Below are 26,453 nucleotides of genomic sequence, written 5' to 3'. Positions count from 1 at the left end.
TTACAAATGCCTCAGACTGCCTTGGGACTCGCTGCAGAAGTTCATTGCCTTGAATCTGTAATGAACCCTTGAAACCCTTCAGGCTAAATTAAAGTAAAGCCAAGTCCATGCTGATGACACTGGTGTGTTTCTGCTGCAAAATGCAGCCACGCTGATTCCGCCGTGCTCTCTTCCAGATAGCTTGTGCCTTTTATTTTCCACGTTTTCCAGGAAGGTTTAGATAAGGGCTTATTGGGTGACCAAGTTTGCTGAGCTGCTAAAGGAGGAGGGAGGAACAGCTGCAGTCTAAACAGAAATGAAGGAATTCGTTTTATTAAAGCCACACTTTCAAAAAAAGAAAAATTATTGGAGTGTCTGCGCTTGGTGCCTCGAGCGCGGTCAGGGCGTTTGTGAGATCTGTGCTGCGGCGATGGCAGCTGAGCCGCTTCATTTGGACAGGATGGCTGGATCTGCAGATATTCCCGGGACACCAGCTGCCTGTCGGCCTGGACGAGGAGGAGGTTTTGCTTCAAAATCAGCGCTCGATCGGCCCTCGATGCTGCCTTTTAAGCGTGCGCTGTTTGCGGGAGCTGAGCGCTGTTTAAGAGGCCGGGGTGCTTGCAGAGAGCTCGTCCCAAAGGACGGGGCGAGGAGGAGGGTGTTTGCTGCTCTGCGGCTGCAGCTCGGAGCAGGATTCCCCGGACACGCGGCTCGCAGGGATTCAGACTTTCCTGGGCGATGTCATCCCAGGCTTTTAAACAACTTCAGGCACTGCCAGGACGTGGGTGAGCAGCCACCAAGGGCAGCTCTCGAGAGCTGGCCAGGGTTTGGGGAGGAGGAAGGGCTGCAGCCCGGCGTGCTGCAGAGCACAGCGTTATCCTGGCTTCGGAAACGGGCAGCGCTCGGCCGTTTTGAGGAAAAAGTGGTCTCTCTTGCACTGCCAGATGGCATCCAGCAGGGATGTTGCCTTCCCAGGGAAAAAACAGCATCCTCAAGACCGAGTTCCTACCTTAGCTTGCATTTTCGTGTTGCCGGTTGGTTAATATCTTTGCTGGTGACCTACGTTGAATCTTTTTCCCTTTAATGAAACACTTTTAATGGCAGTGATTGAAGAGACAGAAGGCAGATAGGAAAGTGCCCGTTAACGCATCCCGTTAATCAGCCGTGCCCATCGATCCGCGCGGGCTCCTCGCTCCCGCATCCGGCTCCCGACGCCAGGAAGCGGCTACGGAGGCATCAGTAAATTGCAGGATTGGGGCTCAAATAACGTGGCCTTCGTTAGCTCCAAGGGGCACGTTCGTCTGAACGGCCAGTGGCCAAAGGCGCTCGGGGTCGGTAGGAGCCGTGCGCGGGGGCAGTTCATATTCCTCCTCAGAGTGGCCGTGGCTTTTCAGAAGGAGTAAACAACCCCCCCTCTAGTTTAACAGCAATTTCCTCCCTCTCAAGCGTTCTCTGTCCAAACAGCAACGTATAAAACAGCAGCGCTCCCGGAGCCGGACGGCACCCGTCCTCCAGCTGGGACACGGCGGAAAATTCCCACCGCTCCCGCTTGTCCCGCGCCTCTCGGCTTACGCACGTTGGGTCCCTTTCATCTCCAAGCAGGGCCCGCCGAGGGCTTTTGCACTTCGGATCATCGGAACGAGCCGCGGGGCCGCGCCGGAGCGGGAGGCTGCCCGCGGCCGCGGGGCTCTCCCCAGCACCGGGCTGTTATACCGCAGACAGGAAATTGTTGGGTTGCTGCTCAGACCCAGCCCGAATCAGTAGTTTCCTCTTCAAACTTTTTCTTCAGGTTTCGATTTTGCGTAATCTGCTTGGAGGAGCTGACTTGTGGAATTGCGTTTGCCCCCTCTTGCATTTGAAGTAGCTGAAATGAAAGAAAGCGGCGTGTTCACCCACTTCCCCTTTTTTCTTTTTTTATAGCCGTCCTTTTCTCCACCTTCCTCTGTCAGGACTTTTTATTTGTGCTCGCATTTTACCCAGCCATCTGACTCTCTCCCCCACATAAAACCACAAACAACTGGTGCTAGAAACAGGGCAGAATTCCTATTGGAAACTGAATGCCCCATGTTGGGATGACTTTTCCTCTCTCTGTGCCGCAGCAGGGATCTCAGAAGCTCCTTTCTGAGCTGTTACATGTGCAGCAGCTGCATTGATAACTGGGCACCGTCTTCATCTGGGTACCAGTGTGAAATGGCTAATGCCTTGCCCCAAATTTCAGCTCAGGACCGGGTGCTCTGTGTTCAGTCTGTAGCTCGCAGAAGTTGTTCATAAGCAACTTCTTGCAAAACCTCTGCAAGATGCTACCAAAAAAGCAAACTGGGAGCCTTAGAATCTGCTAAATTGGCACTTTTCTTGCCAGTGTGGTGCCCTGGGAAACGCTGGAAGGAAGGGCTAGTGGCTCTCGTGCAGGGCAAGGTGAAAGGGAGAATAATCTTAATAATCTTAAATAATCTTGAAGTGGGGATGAGCTGGTAGGTGCGTTGCTGGAGGGGATGGCTGGGGTGCTGACAGGCACCTGTGTCTCCTCTGAGCATCTTCGAGCAGCCACGAGGCAGATGCTGCTGCAACCTGCTGCTTTACCCATATCCTGACCCGTTCTGCTGCCCTGTTCAGATGCCCGTGAGAATTCCTGGTGAAACATCCCAGGAACTCGGTTTGGTTCTTCTACATGTCGTGCATGACCCTTGAGGAGGTACCCTAAGCTACAGCTCCCTTTCCTGCACTTCTGTCATATCCCCTTCCCGGGATAAGATGCACGCGGAGGTGGCAGGTGTGTGTTTGGAGGCAGGATCTAAAGCATAATCCCAGCTCCGATGATGGAGAAAAAATGAGCGTGGATAACTCCATAAAGTCCTGGATGTGGGGAATGTTTCCAGAAGCTGGGAAAGAGAAGGGTGTGTGTTTACCCTAGAGGCTTCAAACACTGCAGCATTACTGAGTACCTGCTGCTGCTGCACGCTCCGAACTTGGATGCTTGGAGGTTCTTTTCTTACAATGTTTCTTATAGACGAGGTAAAGGTAGGAGAAGATCTCCACGTAAATTAACTGATAACTTAGAAAAAAAGCTGAGTAAAACTTCTCAGCTGGCAGCATTCGGTTCTTAATGTTCTTCATGGCTTCCAGGGTTTTGACTGTTACAGTTTGGAAAAATACTGAGGTCCCCAAATTCCTGCTGGATGGGAAATAGCTGGTTTGAATGGATTGCTGGCAACTGGAGCCCAGCTCTAGTTTTCTTGGCTGGGCTTGCTCTTTTGCGTGTTAGTTAAGTCTGGGTTGGCCAGACTGGAGCTTCCAGCGGGCACAACTGGTGGGAGAATGGAAGAAATGCGGTAAGCAGAGCAGATGAAAGATTTCCCACCCACTCCCTATTTTATTTTATTTTATTTTATTTTATTTTATTTTATTTTATTTATTTTATTTTATTTTATTTTATTTTATTTTATTTTATTTTATTTTATTTTATTTTATTTTATTTTATTTCCTTCCAGAGAGCTGTGCTGCTCAGCTTTGTGTAAGTTTTCCCATTTCCAGCGAGTTCGGGTGTACCTGGCCCTACAAATATTAACCTGTGGGAACTGCCTGGGCAGCAGGTCTGGGAGCAGCCGCCTGCTAAATCCCGGTTTTCTCTAGATTCGGCTGCTCCAGGTGTATTTTTGCTCGCTGACTGTGTTCACAGGCTCGCTGGCCACCTGGTTCCAAGAGCCTGATGATCTTTGAGACCTCAAATTTTGTGTCAAACGAGGCTGGACGGGCTTAGGACGGTGTTTGGAAGAGTTGCACGTAGGCAAACAGGCAAAGGAGCAATTGCATAAACCTTCGTTTTTACAGTCTCGGGAGACCGGGTGGTTTTTAGCTTTCGAAACAACTAGACAGCAACCAAAAATTCATCTTGCTCATTATTACATTTTAAATCTCTGTCTAGGCAGCTGCACATGTTTGCCGGTTGTTTTTCTGTTTATTTTCCTCCCTGCAGGCTTATGTACTTCTGGAAGGGTTAATTGCTTAGACTCCAAATTAAGTTAGAAAGCCTGGGTTTTGCAGAATTGCCTGGAAAGAGATAGCGCTGTCTTCCTGAACTTCCTTTCTCCCTGATAATAGCCAGAGCTTTGCTTAAAGTGACATCCAGCTCGAGAGGGAGGTCGGGCTGCGGTGCAAACGGGTCTCCCTTGGTGCTGGGGGCCCGATGAAGAGCAGCCTCCTGTGGTGCCGAGAGCTTTGCCGTGGGCCGAGGGGAGCCCCAGGAGAGGGCTGGACACCACGGAGGTCCCTAAGGCCATCGGGGGCAGGAGAGGACAAGGGAGCTCTTGGAAACCGGTTTAACAGAAAGAAACACGGATAGGACCTAGGGCAGGGAGCAGCCGGTCGCCCCAAATCTTGGCTCGTGCCTCCTGGCTGCCCCGGGAGCTGCTGCTGAAATGTGTGCAGGGAAAAGGGCACTTGGAAAACTCGGAGCTGCTGGGAGGGATGAGCGTCCTCCGGGATCGCCCGTGCTTTGCCCCAAGGGTGAAACCACAGACATTGAGGGTCATGGGGCCCTCCGGGTGCTCCTGGGTGGAGCCTTCCAAGGTGTTAAAACCTCCCTTCCCACAAGCATAAGTTTCTATTGGAATACTTTCCCAGTGGGAGAAATTTAGCCATGCTTTATGGGGAAAAACTGCCATGAGCAGATGCCTTGGGAAATTGTTGTGATGCGCTCGTTCGAGTCCCGCTCTTCCCACATCCTGAATTCCTCGTGCCGCTCCAGCGGCCAAAAGGCATCGGTGCAGGAGCGCCGGGTCCCGGCCGGGAGCTGCCGTCGGAGCAGGGGTCTGGGCAGCCTCTCTCAATCCCGGGGCCGATGGTGGCTCCTGGGTGCTCTCCGGGAACCGCTCGGATTTAAGCCTGGCAACCCCTTTTTGGGGAGTCTCAAGGCAGCGAGGCCGACGCTTCAAATCAGGCGCTCCAAAAGTTGGAAAATGCTGGAATTAAGGCTGCCACTTCAATGGTGATTTATGTGCTTTGTGCAAACGCGCTCGGAGACGTCCTCTGGCTCCAGCCTCAGCTCTTGTGTCTCCCTGGCAGGACCGTTCCCTTACGCAGTGCACATTCGCAGGAGATGAATCAGGATTGCGTGCTCTTGGCACCACCATCTCCAGGCACTTTGCCTTTTTTGTCACAGAAGTAAAAAAGATGTGCGATACATCTCGGGATGCGAGCGCCTCGGCTGGGAATCAAGGCAGTTAAACGCTCCCCGGAGGACTGCTTTCCTTCCCTTCCTCTGCTGCTGTGTTCCTGCGCGTTGCTTCCCATTTTTTGCTGGATAAATCATGCAAACCGAGCCGTCCGCTTGTCGCTGCCCGAGTTGTCTTCTCGTGATTCCCTCTGGTGCAGCCAGCAACTAGTGAAAGCCCTTTCCAAAGGTGTGTTTGATGGATGGGGTGTAAGAGAAGGGAGAGCGCGCTGCAAAATCAGCTTGCAAGCATCCTGCTCGGAAACGGTTTTATTTAAGAAAAAAATAATCCACTCCTCTTGCATATTTGTCCTTTATTTTCTCCCCTTGGCTAAATGAGCAAAGCAAAGCGCTGCGGAGCGCGAGGGATTCGAGGCAGGCACAAAGAGCGCTCTGTGCGCGGAGCCCTGCGGAGCTAATTGGTGCTCAGGAGCCCGGGCGCGGGGGAGCCAAGGTGGCCCCTGGCATTTAGCCTCTCCCGAGCATTTCCTCGCTTTTCCTGGCTGAAACTGCTGGCGATGCTCAGAGCATCACGTTGAAAACCCGCTTGGAGACGGTGCACGCGCCAGGTGGGCTGCTGAGGTAAACCACAGAGTTCCTGCTGCAACAAATGCTGGGAAACGGAGCAAACGTTTTCTTCTTGCCTATCCAGAGTTGCCCGTGCCTAATGTATCAATCACGGCTATGCCACAGAATGCAAATCAGCAGCGTAAAACAAATTTAAATGGGGTTTCCATTTGAATGGGGCGGGTGACATCCAGTTCAAAGGTTCCTGCCAGTGTGCCCAGTGCCAGTGATTTTTTTCAGTGCTAATTTAAGGCAATATTTGTATGTATACTAGCAGTGCAAGGAGTCGATACTGCCTCAACCCCTTAATGAATTTCATTTCCAGATGCTAGGTGACTAATCCCGTTCCCATCGAAAAGAGCTTCCTTCCTATGGCTTAATTTAGGAAAAAGAGTTAACTTTCCTACTGGCCCAAAGTTGTTCTTCCTGCAGGCTGCACGCAGAGGTACCGTGGCTTGGGGAAAGCTCGTACGTGGGGCGAGGGGGGCTGCAAAGTGCCATGAACTGAGCACGGTGCCATGAATCGAGCTATTCAGCGCGGGCACCGCTCGCCGGGCTGGGTTTCTGTCCCCGGAGAGGCCGATTTGCAGCGATGAATCGGGTGCTCTGTCTGCAGGAGTTCGGCTCTCATCGCACGGGCTCTGCTCTGCAGACCTGCCCCTCTCCTTGGGAGCAAACCGCGTCCGAGCAGGGGGACAGGCCTTCCCCGACCACTCGTGTATATGCAGCATCAGTTCTCAGCCCTTGCCTGCTGGATTGCGGCCAAACGGAGCAGAGACCCAGAAGGAAACTCAAAAGTTTCCTTTTTATTAGGTTTACTTAGGGGGATAAGTTTCCTTCTGGGTCTGGGTTTATTCCTCCATCTTTTAGCAGGCTCTTCTTAGCAGAACACAGCTAACAATTTTTTGGAAGCAAAACCTCTTTGGACAACTGCATTTTGAGCCTTGTGTTCGTGTGCTGGTGGCCCTCTTTAAGGCTTTTCCTTTTTTTTTTTCCCTGCCTTTGAATAGTTATCTGTGAGCAAGTTGCTCACTTGACGTCAGAGCTCTGCAGTGCTGGACGCTGCAGGCAGCTGTGAGCTCCGTGTGTCCCCCTGCCTCCAGCCCCAAAACCCTCAAAATTTGCAATAGTTTGCAAAATTGCTTTTAATTAGTTTGTTTATTTTCCATTAGTAAGTCAAGCTGTATATATAATTGTACTTATCTATGTGTGTGTATGTGTTTGTGCCTAAGTTTAAATTCCACTGCCAGCCCATATTGTTTTTGGCACACAGTGTGTTCAGCTGATGCTTGCTCTTTTCCCATCTGAAAACGTATGGGATAAAATGCACCGATGGTCGCCCGTGGTGGTAGAGATGGGAGAATTTGAGGTGCAGCTCCAGCACTTTGCATTTACACTGGGAAAAGCCCTTTCCCTGTGATTGCTGCAGAGCAGCCGATGTAAAACGTGTTCAAAGCCTGTGTCCAGCATGAGCTGTCGAATACATATGGGTCTGGTGGTGAAGAGCTCTGCTAAGTCTTATTAAAAACAAGAGCATCATGTTGTCCCAGCTACAGCTTTAGTTGAGCAAACTGCTGGTCTGATGATAATTTGTATGAGAGATTTTTCCCCTCGTGTCTTAAAGTCTTCCAAGTGCCTTAATGAGAAGGTGGAAGGACATTTTCCACTACCCACCCCTTTCTTTGGTCTGCAATTAAAATCGCAGTTGAGGGTGGAGGGAAATCCAGTCCTGTGCTTAACATACCCCAAAACATGAGAAACAGCCTTAAGGAAGAGGCCGTGTCCCGAGGCGGGGACCCTGCGGCCCAGCAGAGAAAACGGAGCTTCTGCTTGACCCAAGATGAATCAAAACAGCCCCGTTCTCGCAGGTTTTCTTTTTTTTTTTTCCACGGATTTGGTTGTCCAAGAAGGAGTGGTTTGGGCATGTTTGGAGGAATCTGGTTTACAGAGGTCAGCGGGAGCATCCAAACCACAGTGTCACGTAACGCTCCGTGGGGAATGATGAACACAGTGGGATGCGGCCACCCGTGTCCCAGCCCAGCACCGGGACCTTAATGGGGAGTAAGGAGCAACTTGAATAGAAGGGAATGAGGTGAAAAAGTGCTTTGAAAAAGCTGGGAGTGATAGGAGCTGCTTAGAGCTACATGGATGGTTTGTAAGGCTGTTCTCCAGCTCGCTTTTGCTGTAGTTTTTTCTCAAGTGCATTAGCCAAAAATGAACCGGTCAAAGCCCCGTTAGCGTTGCAGACTTGGAGCCCATGGGACCTGCTGTGCAGCCTAGACCTGTCGCACCAAATCCCATCGCCGCGTGATCGGAGGATCTTTAAAAGGCAAGAAACCTGCCTAGCGCTTCCAGAGCGAGCCGTGGAGGTCTGGATCCGTGATGCCAGGATACACACGGAGCCCTCCATCACAGCCCCTGGGTGCGGGGAGGAAGCCCGGCAGGATTTAGCGGTGTTCAACGCCGCCTCTGTAGTTTCTGAAAAGCAAATGATGGAAACAACCAGGAGAGCCGGGCGCTGGCTGGGAGCTGGGGACCTTCAGGAGTGTTCTTGGCTGTAAAATGCTAATTCTTGACCTTCTGCAGCATCTCTGGCCTCCCAGCAAGCCATATTGCCCAATTCTTAGTAGGGGACAATTTTCTCGCTTTTTTTTTTTTTTTTTTTTGGTGTGTGTGTGTGTTTAAGTGATGGCAAGATGAGCAGACTTGTGCTCCTGCCTCTTCCGCAGGGCCCTCCTGGGCTTTCCTTGGAGATCTGCTTTGCTTGGAGGGAGATTTTCTCCCCCCGGGTGTCCCAGCCAGGGGCTCGGTGCCAGCCCGGTGGCACCCGGAGCGCAGCCTTAGTGCCTTATCAAGAGGAACTGCAGCTTCGAGCTGCAATTTATTTAAATATATGTTATATAAATAATATTAAAAACATTTTGATACATTTTATATATAGCGAATATATGGATCTTTTTGAGTACAGGTAGTATCAAAGAATTTGCCAGCTCGGCCTGCTCAGTGCGAGGAGACCAGATGAGGAGGAATCTCCTTTAAAGGACACACCTGGTGCATATTCCCCACTGGGGACAAGTCAGACCAGGGAGGGGTTTCGAGTTCCGCTTCCATGGAAAAACAAGCAGTGTGGAAGACGGGATTTGGTTTTGCTATGTGCTGTGCTGGAGGATGATGGCCCCCTGCTATTGCTCTTCTGGGAGGATTCAACAGTTGCATCCTTTGCTCTGAAAACCATCAAGTGTAACTAAAAAGCTGAGAGGAAACCTCTGCTTTGCCTCCAACCACTGCCCCAAAGTGCCTCTGCGAGCCCGGGAATGCAAGGTGGGGATACGGAATGGGGTTAGCTGCACGGCTTTCTTACCAGGTTTGCTTGATTTTGCAAGGGGGAAAGATGGAAAAATGAGCAAAACAGGCTTGCCAGAGTCATCCATGTACTTACTCCAGCATCTGTAGGATCCTGTGTGTAATAATTCCTTTAAATGTCATGGTGATGAAAAGCTGGGCAGAGCGTCCGCTGTCCTGCGGACTGAACGAGGCCGATTGAGGAGCTCTGGGGTTACCATGAGGAGAGGCTTCCCGGAGCTGGAGGCTTCAGCTCCCGATCCCTGTTATCCCAATCCAAGTCTCAGCGTAGCAGGGCCTAGCTGGGGGCCACGCCGTAAGCTCCAGAGGGAAAGAAAATTGGGGTTTTATTTTGCACGCAGATGAAGGTCGGATCTTGGCCCTTCTGCCCTGAGGATGGCCCGTCTGCAGTAAGGGATATCCCAAACTAACAAGGAAAATACACTGTTTATGTAGCACCAGAGCCTTGTATACTATTACTAGTAAGTCATAAGCTCACCGAGCGTCTGCCAAGTGACATTACTGCCTCTGCAGAAGGGAGTTTAAATATCTTTCTGCAGAAGTGGAGCAGAAAAGGGCCTTTTAAAACACACGTTGCTCACTAAGGCTCAGAAAAACAGAGGATTGGACATGTGGCATTTGGAGCTCCTGGGATAAAGAGGTAATCAGGCAAAGAGCTGCTGCTGTGGCCTGCGTGGAACTGCCTTAATCCTGGTGTTCCCTAACAGCAAAAGCCCTCTTAGGTTTAAAAATATATATTTTTTTAAAGCAGCCACTGGTGGAACAATAAAATGTGACTCTTATGGTAGAACTATGGTACTTGTTTTTGCTACAGCAGCTGGAAGCTGACGCTTGTAAGCCTTCCAGTATCCCGTCTGAGTATGACCCTCGATTATTTTGTGCTTAAGTCTCTTGCCAAAACTCAGCTTCGCTATGAAGTGCTTAAATGGTAGTTGTGTAAATGTGTGTGTGTCTGCACAGCAGTGGTCCAAGAACTGCGGTATACGTAACGCTGCGTCTCAGTTATGAAACCGGTGGTAGCTCTGAGACTAACAAAATTGCAGTTTTAATTACGGTGGGCAAAGCTGGTCCAACGTGGCTGTGCACTAGCCTGAAGTGGAAGCTATGGAAATTTCAGGTTTAAAACTCCCCATCCTTCACCCTTTATCCATTCGTGCCCTGTCCTCATGGATCTCTGCAGCTGCCTGGGTGACGTTAAACGCCGCTCGCGTTGGAAGGACTCTCTGAACAAGTCCGTGTTTCAAGGAGATCAGTGTGAAAGTCAGGAATTTGCTGGGTGTTTTTGGCTTTATAAAATGTCCTCGGTGTCTCCTGTGGCGCATGCGCCTCTTGGTGCTGTCAGGAGGCAAATGGAAAAACGCTCCCTTAGTTTGTGTGAACGAAACGTGCCTGGGTCGTCCTGGTTCCTGCCGGTGCTTCCCGAGCCATGGGCGATCCCGTGAGCCGGGAAAGCTCCGTTTGCAGAGGGGGAGCCGCTCAGCGCCGACGGAAGCAGGAGGAAGCGAGCACCATTCCTGATGCTGGGAAGGAAACGTGCTCCTTCCCTTTCCTGCCCTGAGCCAGGGCAGTTCATTTCCAGGGCCCCTTCCACTGCGCCGTAGCCAGGAATTGGGCTGATTTATCCAAAGGCAGAGGTGGGTTTCGCAGTCTCAGGCCTCACTTCCAAATCCCAATCCTTGCACTGTTTTCCTGCCTTGAGGTGCTAATAACCCCTTGCTGGCTTTAGCACTCCAGCCCCTGGCAGAACGCAGTTGCTGTAGGGCTGAGTACACTTAATTGCTGCAAGTGGCACTTGGTGGAAGAGCAGGAGCTGCTGAGAGCTGTGCCTGTGATTTGGGCATCTTTAGTAACCTTTCGAAATCGAGGTCTTGGATCTGTAAAGTGCACATGTGGTTGGAGTGCCTGGAGATCTGCCCTGCTTCTCAATTCGCTTTTAATAAATGCTAAAGTAAGAAGAAAGTGTGGACAGCTGGACCCAAAAAACACACAGCAGCTCCGAAAAATCAGTAACTAGCAAATAGTGACCCTGGTGAACGTTGCTATCCCTTTGACCAGGCTTAACCAGGAGTGTGCAATGCCACGTGCAGAACCAGCTTGCAGAGGTGGCTCTGTAAGTCCCGGCTCGCAGCCTTGCAAAGCGCCCGATGCTCCTTGGCACCCTGGTAGTGTTAAACCAACCACCACCCAGGCACTCGGCTCCCCTGGGCACAGCTGCTCCACGGGCCTTCCTCAGCATCCCCAGCATCTCCCTGTGCAATTTGCAGCGTTAATTATTCTCGGAGACAAGGAGGTGCCTGTTTGCACCGTGGCTGGAAGGTTAATCTGCAGCACAAACCCCGACCCGCTTCCCTGGGTTGGAGTCACACCAGTGCCAGCGCTTCCAAAGGCTCCCCCTTCCACAAGCGTTCCGTGCCGACCCATTAAGCTTTGGTCAGGGCAGAGGTTGGACTTCGTTACCAAAGTCCGATGTAATGATTTCTCGGATTTTTTTGGGAGTAGCCAAGGCTTGTGCAAGTTTGCATGCTTTTCTATATTTGGTTTTGTTTAATTTGATTGTACAAAGTTGTTGAAAAGTCTAGCCGACGCTCCCGCTTCCTGGCCGCGTTATCATGCCGTTTCACGAGAAGTTTAAAGAAACTGCCTCTGCTTTGAATTGTGTCGAGATTTCCCAGTAAGGTCTGAGATGAAGATCAAGATGGGCATCAAAATAGTTCATTTGTGACGTTGGTCTCCTCCTGGCTGAGGTTTTGTGGGGATGGTCTTCCCAATACCTGTCCTGCAGTGCGTTTCCCAGTAATTCAGGCTCTTTGGTCACGCAACTGCTGCGGTTTAATTCTTGAATTTGGCTGCATTTGATGCTTTTTGGCTAGTTCATTCCCGTGTTTGAACCTCAGCTCCTAAGGATGGAGGAACGAGCCATTACAATAGATGTCAAGTGACAGTTTTAATTTGGGTCAAACCAATTCCTCATGTTGGAAATCTAGGATCACAGGAGGATCTGGAGCTGAAAAGTGCAGTTTTAACCCCCGAAGTGCTATGCTCGAGTAGCATTACTCACCGAGAGCTTCTCCTGCTACAAAAATTATAATAATCCCAACAGAGATTTAAGGAGCTCCAGATTTAGTGGTAACCATGGCCTTTCTGCAGAGCTATTTCCCATTTCCATCGCACCAAGAGGGCGGCTCTGTCGAGGGATCAGCGCGGGACTGAGCAGCCGCTTCCCACTTAGGTCTGTGCTTGAGGACTCCCCAGAACAGAGGTGACACCGCAAGGGACACGAGCAGAGGTGGCTGCGCAGCAAACGCTCGGGATGTCCGTGCTCGCAGTTACTTGTGGTTACCGGGTTCTTCCTCCTTCCCGGGCTGGTTTCAACATGTAACTTTTCGTCGCGTTTGGAAAAAAAAATCAGTTTTGCTAGTGGAAACCAAAAGACCTGGAGAAAATAGCATCTTTACAGTTTCATTTTGGGGTGGTAAAGATGTCCTGCATTACTGTGGGGATGTGGGAAAAAACCAAGAAGAGTTAGGAAGCCTGGGAAGCTGGGCAGAATCCCTCTGGGATAAAGTGTTGGTTGTTAATGAGTCGCTTGGGATGCAGTCCCAGCCTCGCCGCTGCCCAGCTAAGCGATCCATGGACAAGTCGTTGCTCATCATTATTCCCCTGGTTTTTCTTCCTGTTCTTTCTCCTTGTCCGGGGGATTCCTGAGTTAATAGTGAGGGAGGGAGCCCATTCCTGGACTGGCACTGCGTGAACAGGCAGCAAAAGTGGCGCCTTTGTCCCCTGGCACTCGCAGCGCCCGCGGGCAGCGGGACGGGGCAAAGAGGCAGTGCCAACCAGCTTCCAAAGCAAGGGCTGCAGTGAACAGGGCTGAACCCATTTCCACTGAAAGCTCTTTGGGCCGTGGCTGTTTCCCAATTTTGTTTGTAGAGCACTTAGCAAAATGGGGCACTTATCTCGGAGGTGGCTTCTCTGATGCGATTCAATACAAGCCATTATTTGTGTCTGCGAGGTCGATAGTCACTTATCAATTAACACATTTGAACTTCTACTTTTATGGCCTTTGAAGCTTAATTCTGGTGCCACTCTTTAACTTTTAAAATGGCCTTTTTGTTCTAGATGTCAAGAAAGACTGGTCTGATCATGCGCTGTGGTGGGAAAAGAAGAAAACTTGGCTCCTTAAAACTCACTGGACGTTGGACAAATATGGGATCCAGGCTGATGCCAAGCTCCAGTTCACACCTCAGCACAAGCTGCTTCGTCTTCAGCTTCCAAACATGAAATACGTGAAGGTGAAAGTCAACTTCTCTGACAGAGTCTTCAAAGCAGTTTCTGACATCTGCAAAACTTTCAGTGAGTATTAAATGCCCAAAGCTGCTTTCATCCAAATTCCGGCCAAATCGGTGCCGGCTTCTTTCGGGATTGCCAAACACCCCACGCAGTGCGAAAGGTCGTTGGTTGATCTGTCTTAGCGTGCATACTTTTCTAAAGTATTATTAAGTTGTGGGTATTACCGAGCTTTAAATACTGAACATGTGATGTCACCTGGGAATCAAGCAACCTGGCTGTCCACTTTGTGCTTAGCAAATGTAGTCTTGTATGCAGAAATGCTTACGTGGCAATACCTGACGTGCCACGGGCAGAAATGATTAAGAATTACGTTTTTCCGTAATTAATTCTTTTTCATAACAAGACCGTTCGTGGTTTTTGTTAGATAAGGCAGTAGCAGCCTTGCTCTGTTTTGCAGCTACTGGTGTTGGGTCATAATTTCCCTGCAAATTTATGTGCTAGCTGAAAAACAAACCCTGAAATAGGATATCTGCCAGATTTGTGGGTTCTTCTCTAGTGGGAAATCATTGGAGATTAAGTGATGATGCTTCACTGTAAAACCGTCTACTGGAGGGAAATGACAGTCTCGCTTTCCTCCCCAGACTCCCTTTACGCTGCTTTTCCTTGTCAAGGAAAAGGCCAGGGAGAGCGGGGGGATCATTCACTACTGGACACGCAGGGCTTGTCCTAGGGCGCTGCTTTTGTGCTTCTTTATTATTTTATTTTAAAATCGGAGACATAGATTCTGCTAATTCTGCTCAGAAGGGCGAGCTGCAAGACCTGGCTGCTTACAAACGCCCAGCGCGCGCTCCGTGCCCGTGTCCTGCGGCCGCCGCTTCCCGGCTGCTCTGGCCCGTTTTCCTTTACTCAAGGGCAGCGCATTCCCAAAGGGAATGGCCCGCGGAGCGCCGCCTTCCCACCCGGAGCTGCGACTTGAGCCTTGTCGTGGCAGATCTATTTCTGCTCCCAAAAAGCTGATACGGTCACTCTTGGCTGACCCAGTTACTTCATTAAGCAGGAAGTGCTCAGCTATAAGTGAACTGTTATGACATGGCCCCCAGCACATCCGTGGTTAACTTTGTGTGTATATAGCTGGGTAAGAATCTCAGATTCTTACTTTGCTCTTTTTTTTTTTTTCCCTTTTCTTTTTGATAGATAGTTGCAGATTTCTACGTAAAATAGAAAAGGTGATTCAAAATAGAAAAGGCTTAGCCAGGGCTATTTCAGGGGAGATTTTTGCTTCCCCTTTCTCCCCTGCTTTCCATTACGATTTTTAATACCTTGCTAGATGGAGAAGGCTTGAGCGCCTGCTTAGCTGCTAACGAATCTTTATGGCAGTGAGTCACATAAGGAAATTCTGGTACAGTTAATCACATAGCAGGAGGCCTTTTACTGATGATGCAGAATGCTCAGAACCTTAAATGGGCCTAAAACGGTTATTTATTTAACTGCAGGGCTTTCAATATATTTATGAACAAACCAGAAAGATATTGCAGATATTGGAAGAGGTGGAATGGGAAAAATCTCTTCAGCCAGATATCCCACTCAGCTGCAGTAGGACTCTTTGCAGCGAGAAGTGGCCTCTCTGTTGAGGGTGTTTGCTTTTTCTCCCATGACTTCTGAAGTGTTGGAATAAAAGTATCTGATTCTGGGGAAGGAGGGAAAGCAGTTTCAGCCCTCAGTGACTCTTAGGAGTCACTGAGCTCAGTGCTCAGGACACTGAGCTGTTACTGATGGATGGGAGCTACAGGGCTAAATACAGTGATTAAATGTTGCTTAGCCCTTGGCTTTGTGCTTCCTGGAAGCCAGATGTTCAGCAGATCTGGGGGAATTGGCCACATTCAGCCTCAACTTGAGGGAGAAGAGACTAGTGCGAATTCCAGAGGGGGATGCGAGGTTGGAGCCGGCCGCTCCGTCCTGCCGCGCCTGACAGAGGAAATAAGGTTTTCCCAGCCTGCTTGTTTCCCTTTTTGTTTTTATCTTCCTCCAGGTTAGTGTTAATGCTAAATGTGACATTTTTCTCCATTCCCTGCCCGCCTGCACGTGCAGGTTGGCTGCAGAGAGCACCCGTGTGCCGCAGCGAACCTCCCTGTTGCCTCCCCGAGGTAAACTGAGTAGATATTTCCAGGTAAAAGCAGAAAGAAGTTGTGCCCCTAGTCTTACAGCACAGCTCTTTCTCTCCTGGTTTAAGAAATCGAGGCTGTGATGGTCCAGTGTCATCTGAACCAGTGTCTGGGACACAGAACCGTGTTTTCCAACTGCTTTGTTTTGGCTATAACTCTTTGCTGTCCTTGTCCCCGGAGCATTTAGTTACCCACAGTAATTCTTACATATGACCTGACTAGTAGGTAGCTGTAAGGAATACCTGGTGTTGCTGGAGCTCCAGCAGGTCACATTTACAGAATGTGCGAGCAGGATCACACTTGGGGAAGCTCTCCCATTGCTCCGTGCAGTGAAAGCCCCACCTGGGATAGCTGTAGTGGAGTGAGGATGCTCCGTTGGGGCTGTTCTTGGGCAGGGAGTCCTGGGGAAAGGTGCATCTCCTGTCGGGGGGTGGTAAATCCAGTGCCACGGCGCCAGACGGAGGTTTTGCAGCAGTTTTGGCTCTACAATTTCTGTTTCTTGGTTTCGGATCTGACACAGCAGAGGATCAGTCGCTGCCCGGCAGTGAACGCGGTAAAGCTGGAGCAGCCGGTCCTGCTTGCAGGAGGCTGGTCCCTGCTGTGGCCCTCACAGCTGGGTACCCGTGGCCACGCAGCTGTACCCTAAACACACGGTGACACGTGGATCTCTGCTGATTAAAACAACAGCACGAGCAGCAGGCGGCGGAGCGAGCGCAGCAGGACGGGGCAGGGGAAGCCAGCGGGGCCGGCGGATGGGACCCGCAGCCTTGTCCATGCAGTGACCACGGCTGCTGTTGGGGCTAGTGCTGCGATGGCATCTCGGCGAGTCCTGGGCCGGGTTTCCCTGCGGAGCCCCCAAACGGGATGGTCCTGCTGCAGGGTCGAGCCGACACGGGATAAAAGGCTCTGCCTTCGCCTGGGGCTCCTGCGGAAGGTTCCCGCTGGCAGCGTGCCCGCGGAACAGCTGCCTGGCAAGCGGCGGAGCCCTCGGAGGCCAGCTTTGATCTTCAATTAAAGACCCGAGAAAGAGAAAGTAAAACTTCGCTTTTTGGATTTTGGATTTTTTTTCGTTTTCCTCGTGGTGCGGAGACTGCCGGCTGTTCAGCTTTGCAAGCTCAGCTCTGCACAGCCATGCAGGGAAGAGCGGGGAGTCGTAGGGATCTCAGGGCTCCTTACGAGTGTCCCATGTGTCCCCACTTGCCATGATGCCGCTTGGGAGACTTCTCTACCCAGCAAACAGCCCATAAAATCTGCAAGCAACATTCAAGGTGGCTGCAGATCCACATATCTTACTGGTAGGGATGAGGATAAGGTTATTGGACATGGGAATTGTGGCCGGGTTGCACAGAATTGGTGCTAAGCTCCAACTAACTGCCCGCCCTGCATAACCATGATCAGAAAAACTCCTCTTTTCGTGCACAGTAATTCATTTAATTAGGGGGCAGCGGAAGCCTTGCATCTTCTCATGCCCCCGAGTTGCTTCCTTGCAGACTCCCGTTGCTGCTGTGTGTAGGGTTTTTTTTCCATGTGTCCTGGGAGCAGTGAGAGATGGAAGGGAGGATACGCTGCTGCTGGGTGGGCACGTGGGAGAGGAAAAGCAAACAGCGAGCGGCAAGCGTGGAGGCTTTTTCCCAGGCCTCTGCATTTCCTGCCCCGAGCACTGCTGAGCCTGCATTCCGCTAGCAGGAAAACAGCACGGGGCTCGGAGAGCCATGGGATACGGGAAGAGGGTTCCAGCACAGCGAAAACCTGCATCCCTCACCTATTCCGTGGGATATAGGGAGATGGTTCCAGCAGAGTGAAGACCCACATCCATCACCTATTCCGTGGGATATGGGAAGAGGGTTCCAGCAGAGTGAAGACCCACATCCATCACCTATTCTGTGGGATATAGGGAGATGGTTCCAGCAGAGTGAAGACCCGCATCCATCACCTATTCCGTGGGATATGGGAAGAGGGTTCCAGCAGAGTGAAAATCTGCATCCGTCACCTATTCTTCCTCCTGGGAAGATTCCTTGAGCCAGAGCAGAGGAATGTGGAGCTTTGCACTAGTGTTGGTGGAAGCTGTGGATGCCGGGATGTGTGTATCTCCTTGAGGACACCAATGGCTGCTTTGTCTTGCTCTCCTAAAAGCCTTGTTCTTCCCTCCCTTTTCCCTCTTGAGGATCCGCAAGACTTGAAACTCCCACCATTTTTCTCCCAAAACAAGACACAAGGATCTTTAAGGCACCTTACCTGTTTCCTGCCTCATCCTCATGGGGTTTAATGTGGATTAATCACTTGCTTCGGAAAATTAAGTAATGGAACATCTTGTGTGGAGCAACAACAGCAGCGCCCACGTCGTCATCCTGCCCGGGGCCGGTCCCCAGCCCTCGGGAACGTCACAGCCAGGACATGAGGCCTGTGACGGTGGCACCGGGGAGCTCGGTGACGCGAGGCTCAGCCACACGCTGAGCCTGACCTGCCTTTTTAAAATAAATAAATAAATAGCGGGTCTCTCCTCCAGTACAGAATGTCCTCTGACTTCTGAAGTATTTGTAATATTTCCACGCCCTCAGCTGCCAGGGAAGTTCTATAAAAAGCTGCTCTTTTTGCAAAACTCAAACCCTCTGGTGCTCCCGGCCGCGGGCGCGCAGGGTTCCCAGGGCTGTGCGGGCTGGCACGCAGAGCAGGAGCCCCCGGGCACACGGTTTTACCTGGATTCTCTCCAGAAAAGCCGCCGCTTCCCACTCGGAGCGGTGCTCGTGGCGGCGGCGGGCGCGCGTGCTGCAAGCTCGTGTCACCCATCAGCATCTCTTGTCCCCTCCGTGTCCCCCAGCCCTGAGCTGCCTTTTTAAGGACTGCAAAAGCCACTCGCTGATGCTCAGACAACGGCACCCCAAGCAAGACTCGAGCTTTCCACTCTGCCACCACGAGCAGAGGGTTTGGCAGCCGCTCAGGCTATTTCTAAATATGTCTAGGGGATGGGTGTGGAAGGAAATCTTCCCATTTAGAGAGTCTGCCAAGCTTAAATGTACTCAGCTTTTTAAATCTGGAGGCGCAGGCGTTGCTGCTGCCAACTTCTTCATTTTACTATTTTCCTCTTTTATTGCTTTCCTATATTCGTCTGCAGCTGGTGCGTAGGGGCCAGGCGAGCAGCAGACACCGAGTGTCAGAGAAATAATGAGACTCCATTGCAAAGTAACGGAGAGGGAAATGAAAAAATAGTCCCCTCTCTGCTCCCCCCTTTCCCCAGTCCTTCTCCTGCCCGTCGAGTAACACCAGGTTATATGTAAGCGAGTGAGTCAGTGAATTTTTTCATCCTTACTCTTCTGGTGACGGAGACCCTTTAAATAGCCTTTCCTCCTGCAGACATCAGGAGGTGCTGCCAGACCTGACGCCGCTGCGTTTCTTAGGATTGTTCCCCCTCCGATGGCTCTGTATGGTCTGATGCAGAGGCTCTAAGTGGATTTATGCTCTTGTTTGCAGTGCTTAAGCTAATGAGTTTAGTTTGACTCCAGTTCAGAAGCTCTAGGGAACAGCCTTGAAGTGCTCTCCGCGCTCTAACCGGCATCCGGATAGCTGGAGTTTGGGGATTTCGTCCCGCTTGTGGAAAAACCATCAAAACCCGCAGCGTTGGTCAACAACAAGGTCTTTCCAATGGAGCTTTTCCCGAGGGTGGCCGCTCTCTGCCTCCCCTTCCCTCCGGGAGCCTCCGGGGATTCCTGCTCGCGCTGCAACGGCAGCGGCACCGTTTGCGCCCCGGCACCCGCTCCTGGGGCCTCTCGGGAGGCTGCTCGGCCCGGGGACGCAAGCGGAGAGCTTGGCGTTGGCCCAAATAAATATTTAAACAGTGGCCAGCTGAAGAATCCATAATAAAATGTTCTGAATGCAGGCGGGCTCCGCGGACGCGTGCGAGGGGGACGTGGGCACGTGCAGCGTTCCCGAGCTCCATGGATTTTGCCGTTAGTCTGTGCTGCAAAACGCTACCTTGAAGTAATCTGTGTTCAGGACAAGTCCATTGATCCCTGCCCGCGCGCCCTGGAGCCGCGGAACACAGTCCACAGATGTAATTCCACCCCCATCCCACCAAAAATTGTCATCTGAACTCTGCAGTGAGGGAGAAGGGGATTTTGAGGTCTCGTTTTCCTAGGAATTGTCACATAGACGTGCTGGGCTGTAACTTTGGAGTCACTGGTTTCAGACAGTGGTGATCCAGTGCGCAAATATTCCCCTTCGAAACACGTTTCCTAATTTAGGACAGCTGGATCAGCGTTACACAGAGGATTCCTCCTAATGTTGTCTGTGCTTCAAGTGGAATAAAGATCACAGAATCACAGAATGCTCAAGGGTGGAAGGGTCCTCTCGAGGTCACCTAGTCCAACCCCACCCTGCACACGCAGGGTCACCTAGAGCACGTGGCACAGGGCTGCGTCCAAGCGGGTTTGGAAGATCTCCAGAGAAGGAGACTCCACAACCTCTCTGGGCAGCCTGTTCCAGGGCTCTGGCACCCTCACTGGGAAGAAATTTTTCCTTAAGTTCCTGTGGAACTTTTGGTGTTTCAGTTTCCGGCCGTTTCCTCTAGTTCTGTCGGTAGCCACCAGTGAAAAGAGGCCGGCCCCATCCTCCTCACTGCCTCCCTTGAGGTACTTCTAGACACTGCTCAGGTCCCCTCTCAGCCTTCTCTTCTCCAGCTGAACAGGCCCAGCTCCCTCAGCCTCTCCTCACAGGGCAGATGTTCCAGGCCCCTGATCATCCTTGTGGCCCTGCGCTGGGCTCTCTCCAGCAGCTCCACATCCCTCTTGTCCTGTGGAGCCCAGAAAAGATGCTCTCAGGAGAACAACCGCTTAGTCCAAAGCATGGGAAAAAAGTCATCCTGGAGGTTTCAGGTGCCAGGTCTGGTCCAACACTCTCCAGACTGTCGAGGGTCAGCGCCACAAAGCCCTTGGTGATGGATGGGACGAGGACTTCAGTGGAGACCTGCTGCCATCCCCACTTGTGCCGCGTCGCAGACGCTGCCAGAGACACGTGAGGATTCACCTCGGAGAAACGTGTCGCTCCCGACAGATCAACCACAGACCCAGCTGGGAAAAAACACAGCAAAACACGGATCGAAGCAGGATTTGCTTCGCGACGTCCCTTCCATACGGCGAGCGACGCACAGCGGAACAGACTGTTGTTCCTGGCGGGTCCCCGCGATGCCGGCGCGTTCCCGCAGATACGCAGGAATTAAGGACTGCAGGGATCATTCGGTGCTTTGGAGTGGGTGTTGCCAGGGCCATCTGTCTCTTGTGTACAGACAAGGAGGCTCTTGTAAATCAAACAGGCTCCCCAGCAGCAGCGACAGAAGCTGAAATTGAAGGGTAAACACAGATCTGAGGTCGCTTCTCTTAGCTCATCCGTGTTTCCCTGGCCAGTTTTGCTTCACAGTGACCTGTGACAAGCCTGGCTTCTGCTGGGGAAAAGAAAAAGGATGAAATATTAATAGATTGTTTTAATGCTGAATTTGGGGCTGACATCAAATCCTTGATAACTGCAGATGAGCAACTCCAAGAAATCAGCTTCTCTAGTCGCAACGTGACTTCCTAAAACTTCCCCAAAATCACAAGCCTCTATAAAGGCCTTGCAGTGTTTTGCACCCCTTGCATCCTTTAACAATTTCTCTCCTGCTCTTATGAGTCAGAAAACAGGATTCGGGGGGCTGGAGCTTTATAGCAATTCCATGTCCCAGTTTCCAATTAACTGGAGCTTTACCATCTGCAAGCCCTTACACCCTTGGCTGGTCCCTGCTTTAGCTACAGTAACTAAACACCACGTTTGCCAAGCGCGTCTCTATTCAAAACATGTTTGAAAATCCTCTGTAAACGTATTAATCATAAGCAGGGGCAAAGTTTTTTGTTTCTTTTTTTTTCACCAGTAGTTTACTAAAAGACTGGAAAGCGCAGCCAGAAAAGGGGCAAAGTTGGGTCTCACTTTTTCTGCGTTTCTTGCGTAGGAAATGGAAACACGGTAGGCAGCGCTCGCTGTGTAACGGGTGCTTCGTAGCATTAGGGATTTTATTTTCTCCCTTGCAGCCCTAGAGGAAGCATTAAGTTGGCTTCGGTGGGATTAGACATCCCTAAAGCGACGGTAACTAATGGAGCGGTTTTCCTATGGAATCGCGGTTCCCGTGCGGAACGTTCCCGCGAGGAGCAGCCCGCGAGTCCCGCGGCGCCCGGAGCAGCTGCCGAAAACTCTCCGGCCCCTCTGTAACCCGACGACAGCGTCAGGAACGGCTGAGGAACTATAAAAAAGTCGCTTTGAAATCAGATGGTCAAAGCTTGGGCCCCCTCCAAGCGACCGCTCGCAGGAGCCGCGCTTGGCCCGCGGCCCTCCCTCCTCTTGGCCTCTCTGAATGGTTTCAGCTGCGAGGCTGCATCAGTTGCTAAAGTCCCATAAATAAACACACGAGGAGGAACCTTGCGAGCAAAATACCAGGGGAACTCCTCATTTTGTGCTGTTCCGCCTGCCCCTGGTTATCCTAGCGGATTTTTTCATGGTGATATCAGCCAGACGTGATAAATGGGAGCGAGACAGCAGCCTGCATCCACACGCTAGGAATTTGTCACTAGAAATGGTCGGGAAGTCGGGTTTAGGGGACCCACTGTGGTCAGTGGGGGGCGGAGAACTTGTGTTCGACGGTCTTTATGCGGTAGTAATGAATCAGGGTTCATTTAAATTAATTAAAGCATATATAGATGCGCTTGCTCAACGCTTGCCTGTCCTGGAGCTGCCGGAGGAGGGATGCAGAGGGATGGGATGGGACAGGACGGGATGGGATGGGACAGGGAGCCCCACAGCACATCCGCATGCAGGGACACCGGGACCAGGGGACACGGGCTGCAGCCTGTCAGCGAAGCCCTGCTTTAATAAAGAGATTCCAAAGGAGGAAAAGCCAATCCCTGCGATCCGCTCGGAGCCGCGCGCCTGCAGCGCCAGCCTTGCGCTGAGGAACGTGGAAACAATTAGGGCTGGGTTTAGTTTGGGATTTAGCGGTGTCGGACGCGCGCTCCCGGGCCCGCCTCGTGCAGCTGCTTCCTGCCGGGACAGATCTCCGAAAAAGGCTGATATTCCCGAGACTGGGAATATTGGCGTGATTTCCCCCGTGACCCAAGGAGATGGATCCGCGCTGCTCGCACGGGAGTCGCAGGGCTTGAGGGGACCCGCCTGGGGCTCTGGAAAAAGGGTCTGTCCGGAATGTGCTGGGAATCCCATTGAGGAGAGTCGTGCTGGTTCTTGGGCTCGTGGCAATGGAGAGCGGCTCTGCTCCCTGCTCCCGGCTAGTCCAGGGAGGTGCTGGAGGGAGCCCGTGCAGGGCCCACGTGTGTCTTGCTGCCACGGCACATGTGTCCCATTTAGATCCCGTGGCGGGAGCAAATTCCACGTTTAATTACGTTCCCGGGCCGGGAGCGCCCTGCAGACTCCGGAGAGTGAGGGTAAGACCCGAGCCATGCAACCCCTCCCCGCTGCAGTGATTAATTACTCATTGTCTCGTTAGCCTTCCCCGTGGTGGGAAAATAGGCTCTGGCTCTAATGCCACCCGTCCCGTCTCCATCGTTTCCTCTCCTTCCATCACATTTGTGCTTGTCCCCGCAGTCAGGAGCTGCGGGAAGACCTGGGATTTGATTCCTGAGAGGACGGACGGGGGCAGCGTTAGCCTGAGAAGGGCAAGTTTGTCCCGGTGCAACGTGTTGAGTGTCCGTGGGAGCTCCAGCTGCACGCAGGGAACGTGTGTGCGGGTGGGAGAGGAGTGCTGGGTTCCCCGGGATGCGTTCAGAATTGGGAGCTTTGTGCATCTCCACGCAGCTTAATGTTTGCAGGGGGAACATGTGGAAAACGGAGCTGGGAGGCAGCAGAGGGGCTTCCAACAACCAGCCGCAGTGCTGAACCCTTCGCTCCAGACTCCAGCGCGGCCAAAATTCCATTTTTTTTTTTTTTACCCTAATTTGCGTCCCGTTTGGGAGCTCTGAGCCCTGCGTTTTGTGGCTTTCGCCATTGCAATGGAATGGCTCCTTGCCCAGGTGAACGCTTTTCCAGGTCCGTGCTGGATGCTGCTCCCGTCCCGCGTACAGCAGCCGGAGCCTTTCCCTGCTCCCCTTCTTCCCCCTTTCCGTGCCAGCGAGGGACTCCTGGATCCCCTCCAGTCTGCTCAAGGATTTGTGCCACGTTCCGGTAGACGTTGGGCTCCTTTTCTCGGAAAACTTTCCCGTTGGGATGAGGCTGCAGACAGACATGAGCAAATCCCAAGCGCCGCATCCCTGTAAAACGAAGTTCCCCGACGTGCAGGTTTGGCTGGGAGCTTCCCAGGGAGACGCGCTGGGCTGTGCCTGCCCTGTCCCTGTCTTCACACATGTCTTGTTTTCCTTATCCGTGCTAAACAAATCATGGTAGACCCGTGATTAAAAGCACAAATGGTCTATTTTGCTCTTCCTTTTTGTTTATGCATTTTAGAAGTTATTTATGCTGGTTTGGGGAAGCAAAGTGGGAAGAGGAGGGGAACACTTTGGCTAAGATCTATTCAAAAAGTGGGTGCCTTAAGTTTTGCCTCTGACTCTCCTGTTCGGGTAGGTGAATAAAGACCTCGAGACTTGGGCTGGGCCAACAGAAGTGAGAGCAGCTGCCCCATTACTGAGGTGCCTGAGGAGGAATCTAAGTGCTCATTAACAAAATAGTATTTAAGATAATGTGTGGAAAGGCCACCAGTCTCTGTGGTGCAGCAGCTAGCAGTGCTTGTGTGTGTATTTGAGTGACTGTTCCTGGAAAATACCCAATAATGGTGAATTTTCCGTGGCCAGCACGGTTACCTCTCCAGCTGTGGGTTCAAGAAGAGGGATGTTCAGGCAAGAATTGTCTCAGATGGGTTTGTAGGAAAGATATTCTCAGCTTTATTTTTGACAGTTGCAGAGCAAGAAAACTGTCCAACAGAGATTTTGCAAGTTACTGGATGTTGTTACTAAAAAAAAGGGGGATTTCTTTCTTTCCTTGTTTCTTCTTCCTTCTGTAAATTGTTCTGTTTTGTCCCTAGACATCAGGCACCCAGAAGAGCTCTCCCTTTTGAGGAAACCCAGAGACCCGTCCAAGAAGAAAAAGAAAAAGCTGGATGATCAGTATGAAGACGAAGCCCTCGAGCTGGAGGGCCCGCTCATCACTCCGGGATCGGGTAAGTTTGGACTTGCTCCATGGGCTACCAGCGAGGAAGAAGACGGCCCAATAATGACATTGGAGCGTAGGCTGAAAAATACAGATATAGCAATTGGTCTCACCTGATTTCTTGAGGTCTGGGCGAGAAACGGAGCCCAGATAAATTACATATATTACCCAGAACTGCAGCACTCGGTCACAGTGGCGCAGATGAGTGCCTGAAGCTGTGGAGTATGTAGGGAAACGGAGCAATGCCAGACTTTACAAAATAAAAAAGAACCAAGTGTGACCACTTTAACGCTCAGGTTGTGTTACAGAAATGTTTTCTTATGCCATTGAGACAGGACTTAAATGGAAAATCACGCCGAACTTGAAATTCCAAGTATGCTTTATCGGGTACCGCAGTTCTAGTAACTTAGTTACAGCAAAAATGGCCTTTCTGTTAATTGTATTAGTGTCCCCTTCTATTAAGGGCCTTGCTGCAGTGGGCCAGGGGGCTCGGGAGGCTCCGGGAGCTCCGCAGGGCGAGTGGGAGCACCTCAATGCAAAGGGGTTGCAGAGAGGGACGCGTCCGGCTGCCCCAGCTCTTGGTTTCCCATCAAGGAACAAGAGGGAGGCAGGGGCAGCTTTATTTTTTCACAAGTAGTGATCAGCCATTCTGAAAAGGCAGTGTTTGAGAAGAGTAGCTCCATTAGATTAATAGCAAATACTTGGCTGCCTTTGCAGGAAGTGAGTGCAAAAGACATTTTTTAATTTAAATTATTTATTATTCTTTCAGCAAGTGACTTTGAACTGCCACCCGTTTTTTTTTCCTTTCCTGTTTTGCTCCCATGAATGAATGACTTGCTGCAGTTTTACTCACTGCAGTTACCTGGTAGTTAACTGCACTTAGAAGCCATATTTTTAATCTGAATAAACTTTTAGCAATTAACGGTTCCTAATTCTGTTCCAGCATCAGTTCATGTACTGAATGCTTATATTTAATGAGTTTATGGTTCTGGATCTGCTTGTTTCAGTGCGTGCAGATTTATTAAGCATATTTCGTCCTTGAGACACCCCGTTCCTTGCTAAGCTAGCAATAAAACCAATGTAAACCACTATAGGCAGAGCTGTCAGTACACCCACAGTAGGTGTTAGCCAATACTTTTAAGCCCTGTATTCACTTGTTTATAAGTTAGTCCAACTTATAGCTGTTTAAACTGAAATTTTCCGTGACAGTGTTTGCCTCAGGCGAATTTTTTGAATGAAGCCGCTTCTCAAATCGCTGCCTTGGAGAACGTGATGGGGAGCAAATCCAAGGGACGTTTTCTGGGAGACGCTCTGCTCCAACGTGCTTTGGAGGAGAACTGTGAACAGGAGAGGGGCTTTGGAGGAGAACTGTGAACAGGAGAGGGGCTTTGGAGGAGAAATGTGAACAGGAGAGGGGCTTTTCATGCTCACAGCTTGCACAGGGCTGTGAGCAGAGCAAGACGCTGTTTCTTTTGTAAGGACGTGTCACCCCCACAAGCCTTCTCCTTTGAAAGCAGGGCCTAGAAGGTGGGTGTTCCCGTCTCCTCCCCGTTTCTGCAAAGTTTTCCATGCCCATGGGATTTTTTCCAAGCTATTTCTTGAAACATGGGCACAACACCTGGACACCCGCAGCGAAAGGCAGGAATAGTGCACTCACTTCTCAACGCTCCCTATGGATCCATGAGACCAGCAGGAGCATTAAACCCATCCATGAAGTT

At 51.2% G+C, this 26,453-nt stretch overlaps 1 protein-coding gene across 4 annotated transcripts in view; it reads left to right on the top strand.

Moving 5' to 3' along the window:
* FERMT2 (FERM domain containing kindlin 2) overlaps nt 1–26,453 on the top strand; it is a 48,408-nt gene that overhangs the window by 5,438 nt on the left and 16,517 nt on the right. For all 4 annotated transcript variants that reach the window (XM_088538956.1, XM_088538966.1, XM_088538959.1 and 1 more), the window contains exons 2-3: nt 13,235–13,468; nt 24,611–24,745. In XM_088538956.1, coding sequence (XP_088395082.1) covers nt 13,235–13,468; nt 24,611–24,745 — 369 coding nt within the window. The remainder of the gene's footprint in view (nt 1–13,234; nt 13,469–24,610; nt 24,746–26,453) is intronic.

The sequence above is a fragment of the Tinamus guttatus genome, unplaced genomic scaffold, assembly GCF_059628265.1.
Source record: "Tinamus guttatus ecotype Peru unplaced genomic scaffold, ASM5962826v1 Tinamus_guttatus_pri_ptg000048l, whole genome shotgun sequence".
Lineage (NCBI taxonomy): Eukaryota > Metazoa > Chordata > Aves > Tinamiformes > Tinamidae > Tinamus > Tinamus guttatus.
The sequence above is the reverse complement of the archived record's forward strand: the minus strand, read 5'-3'. Positions and strand labels throughout refer to the sequence as shown.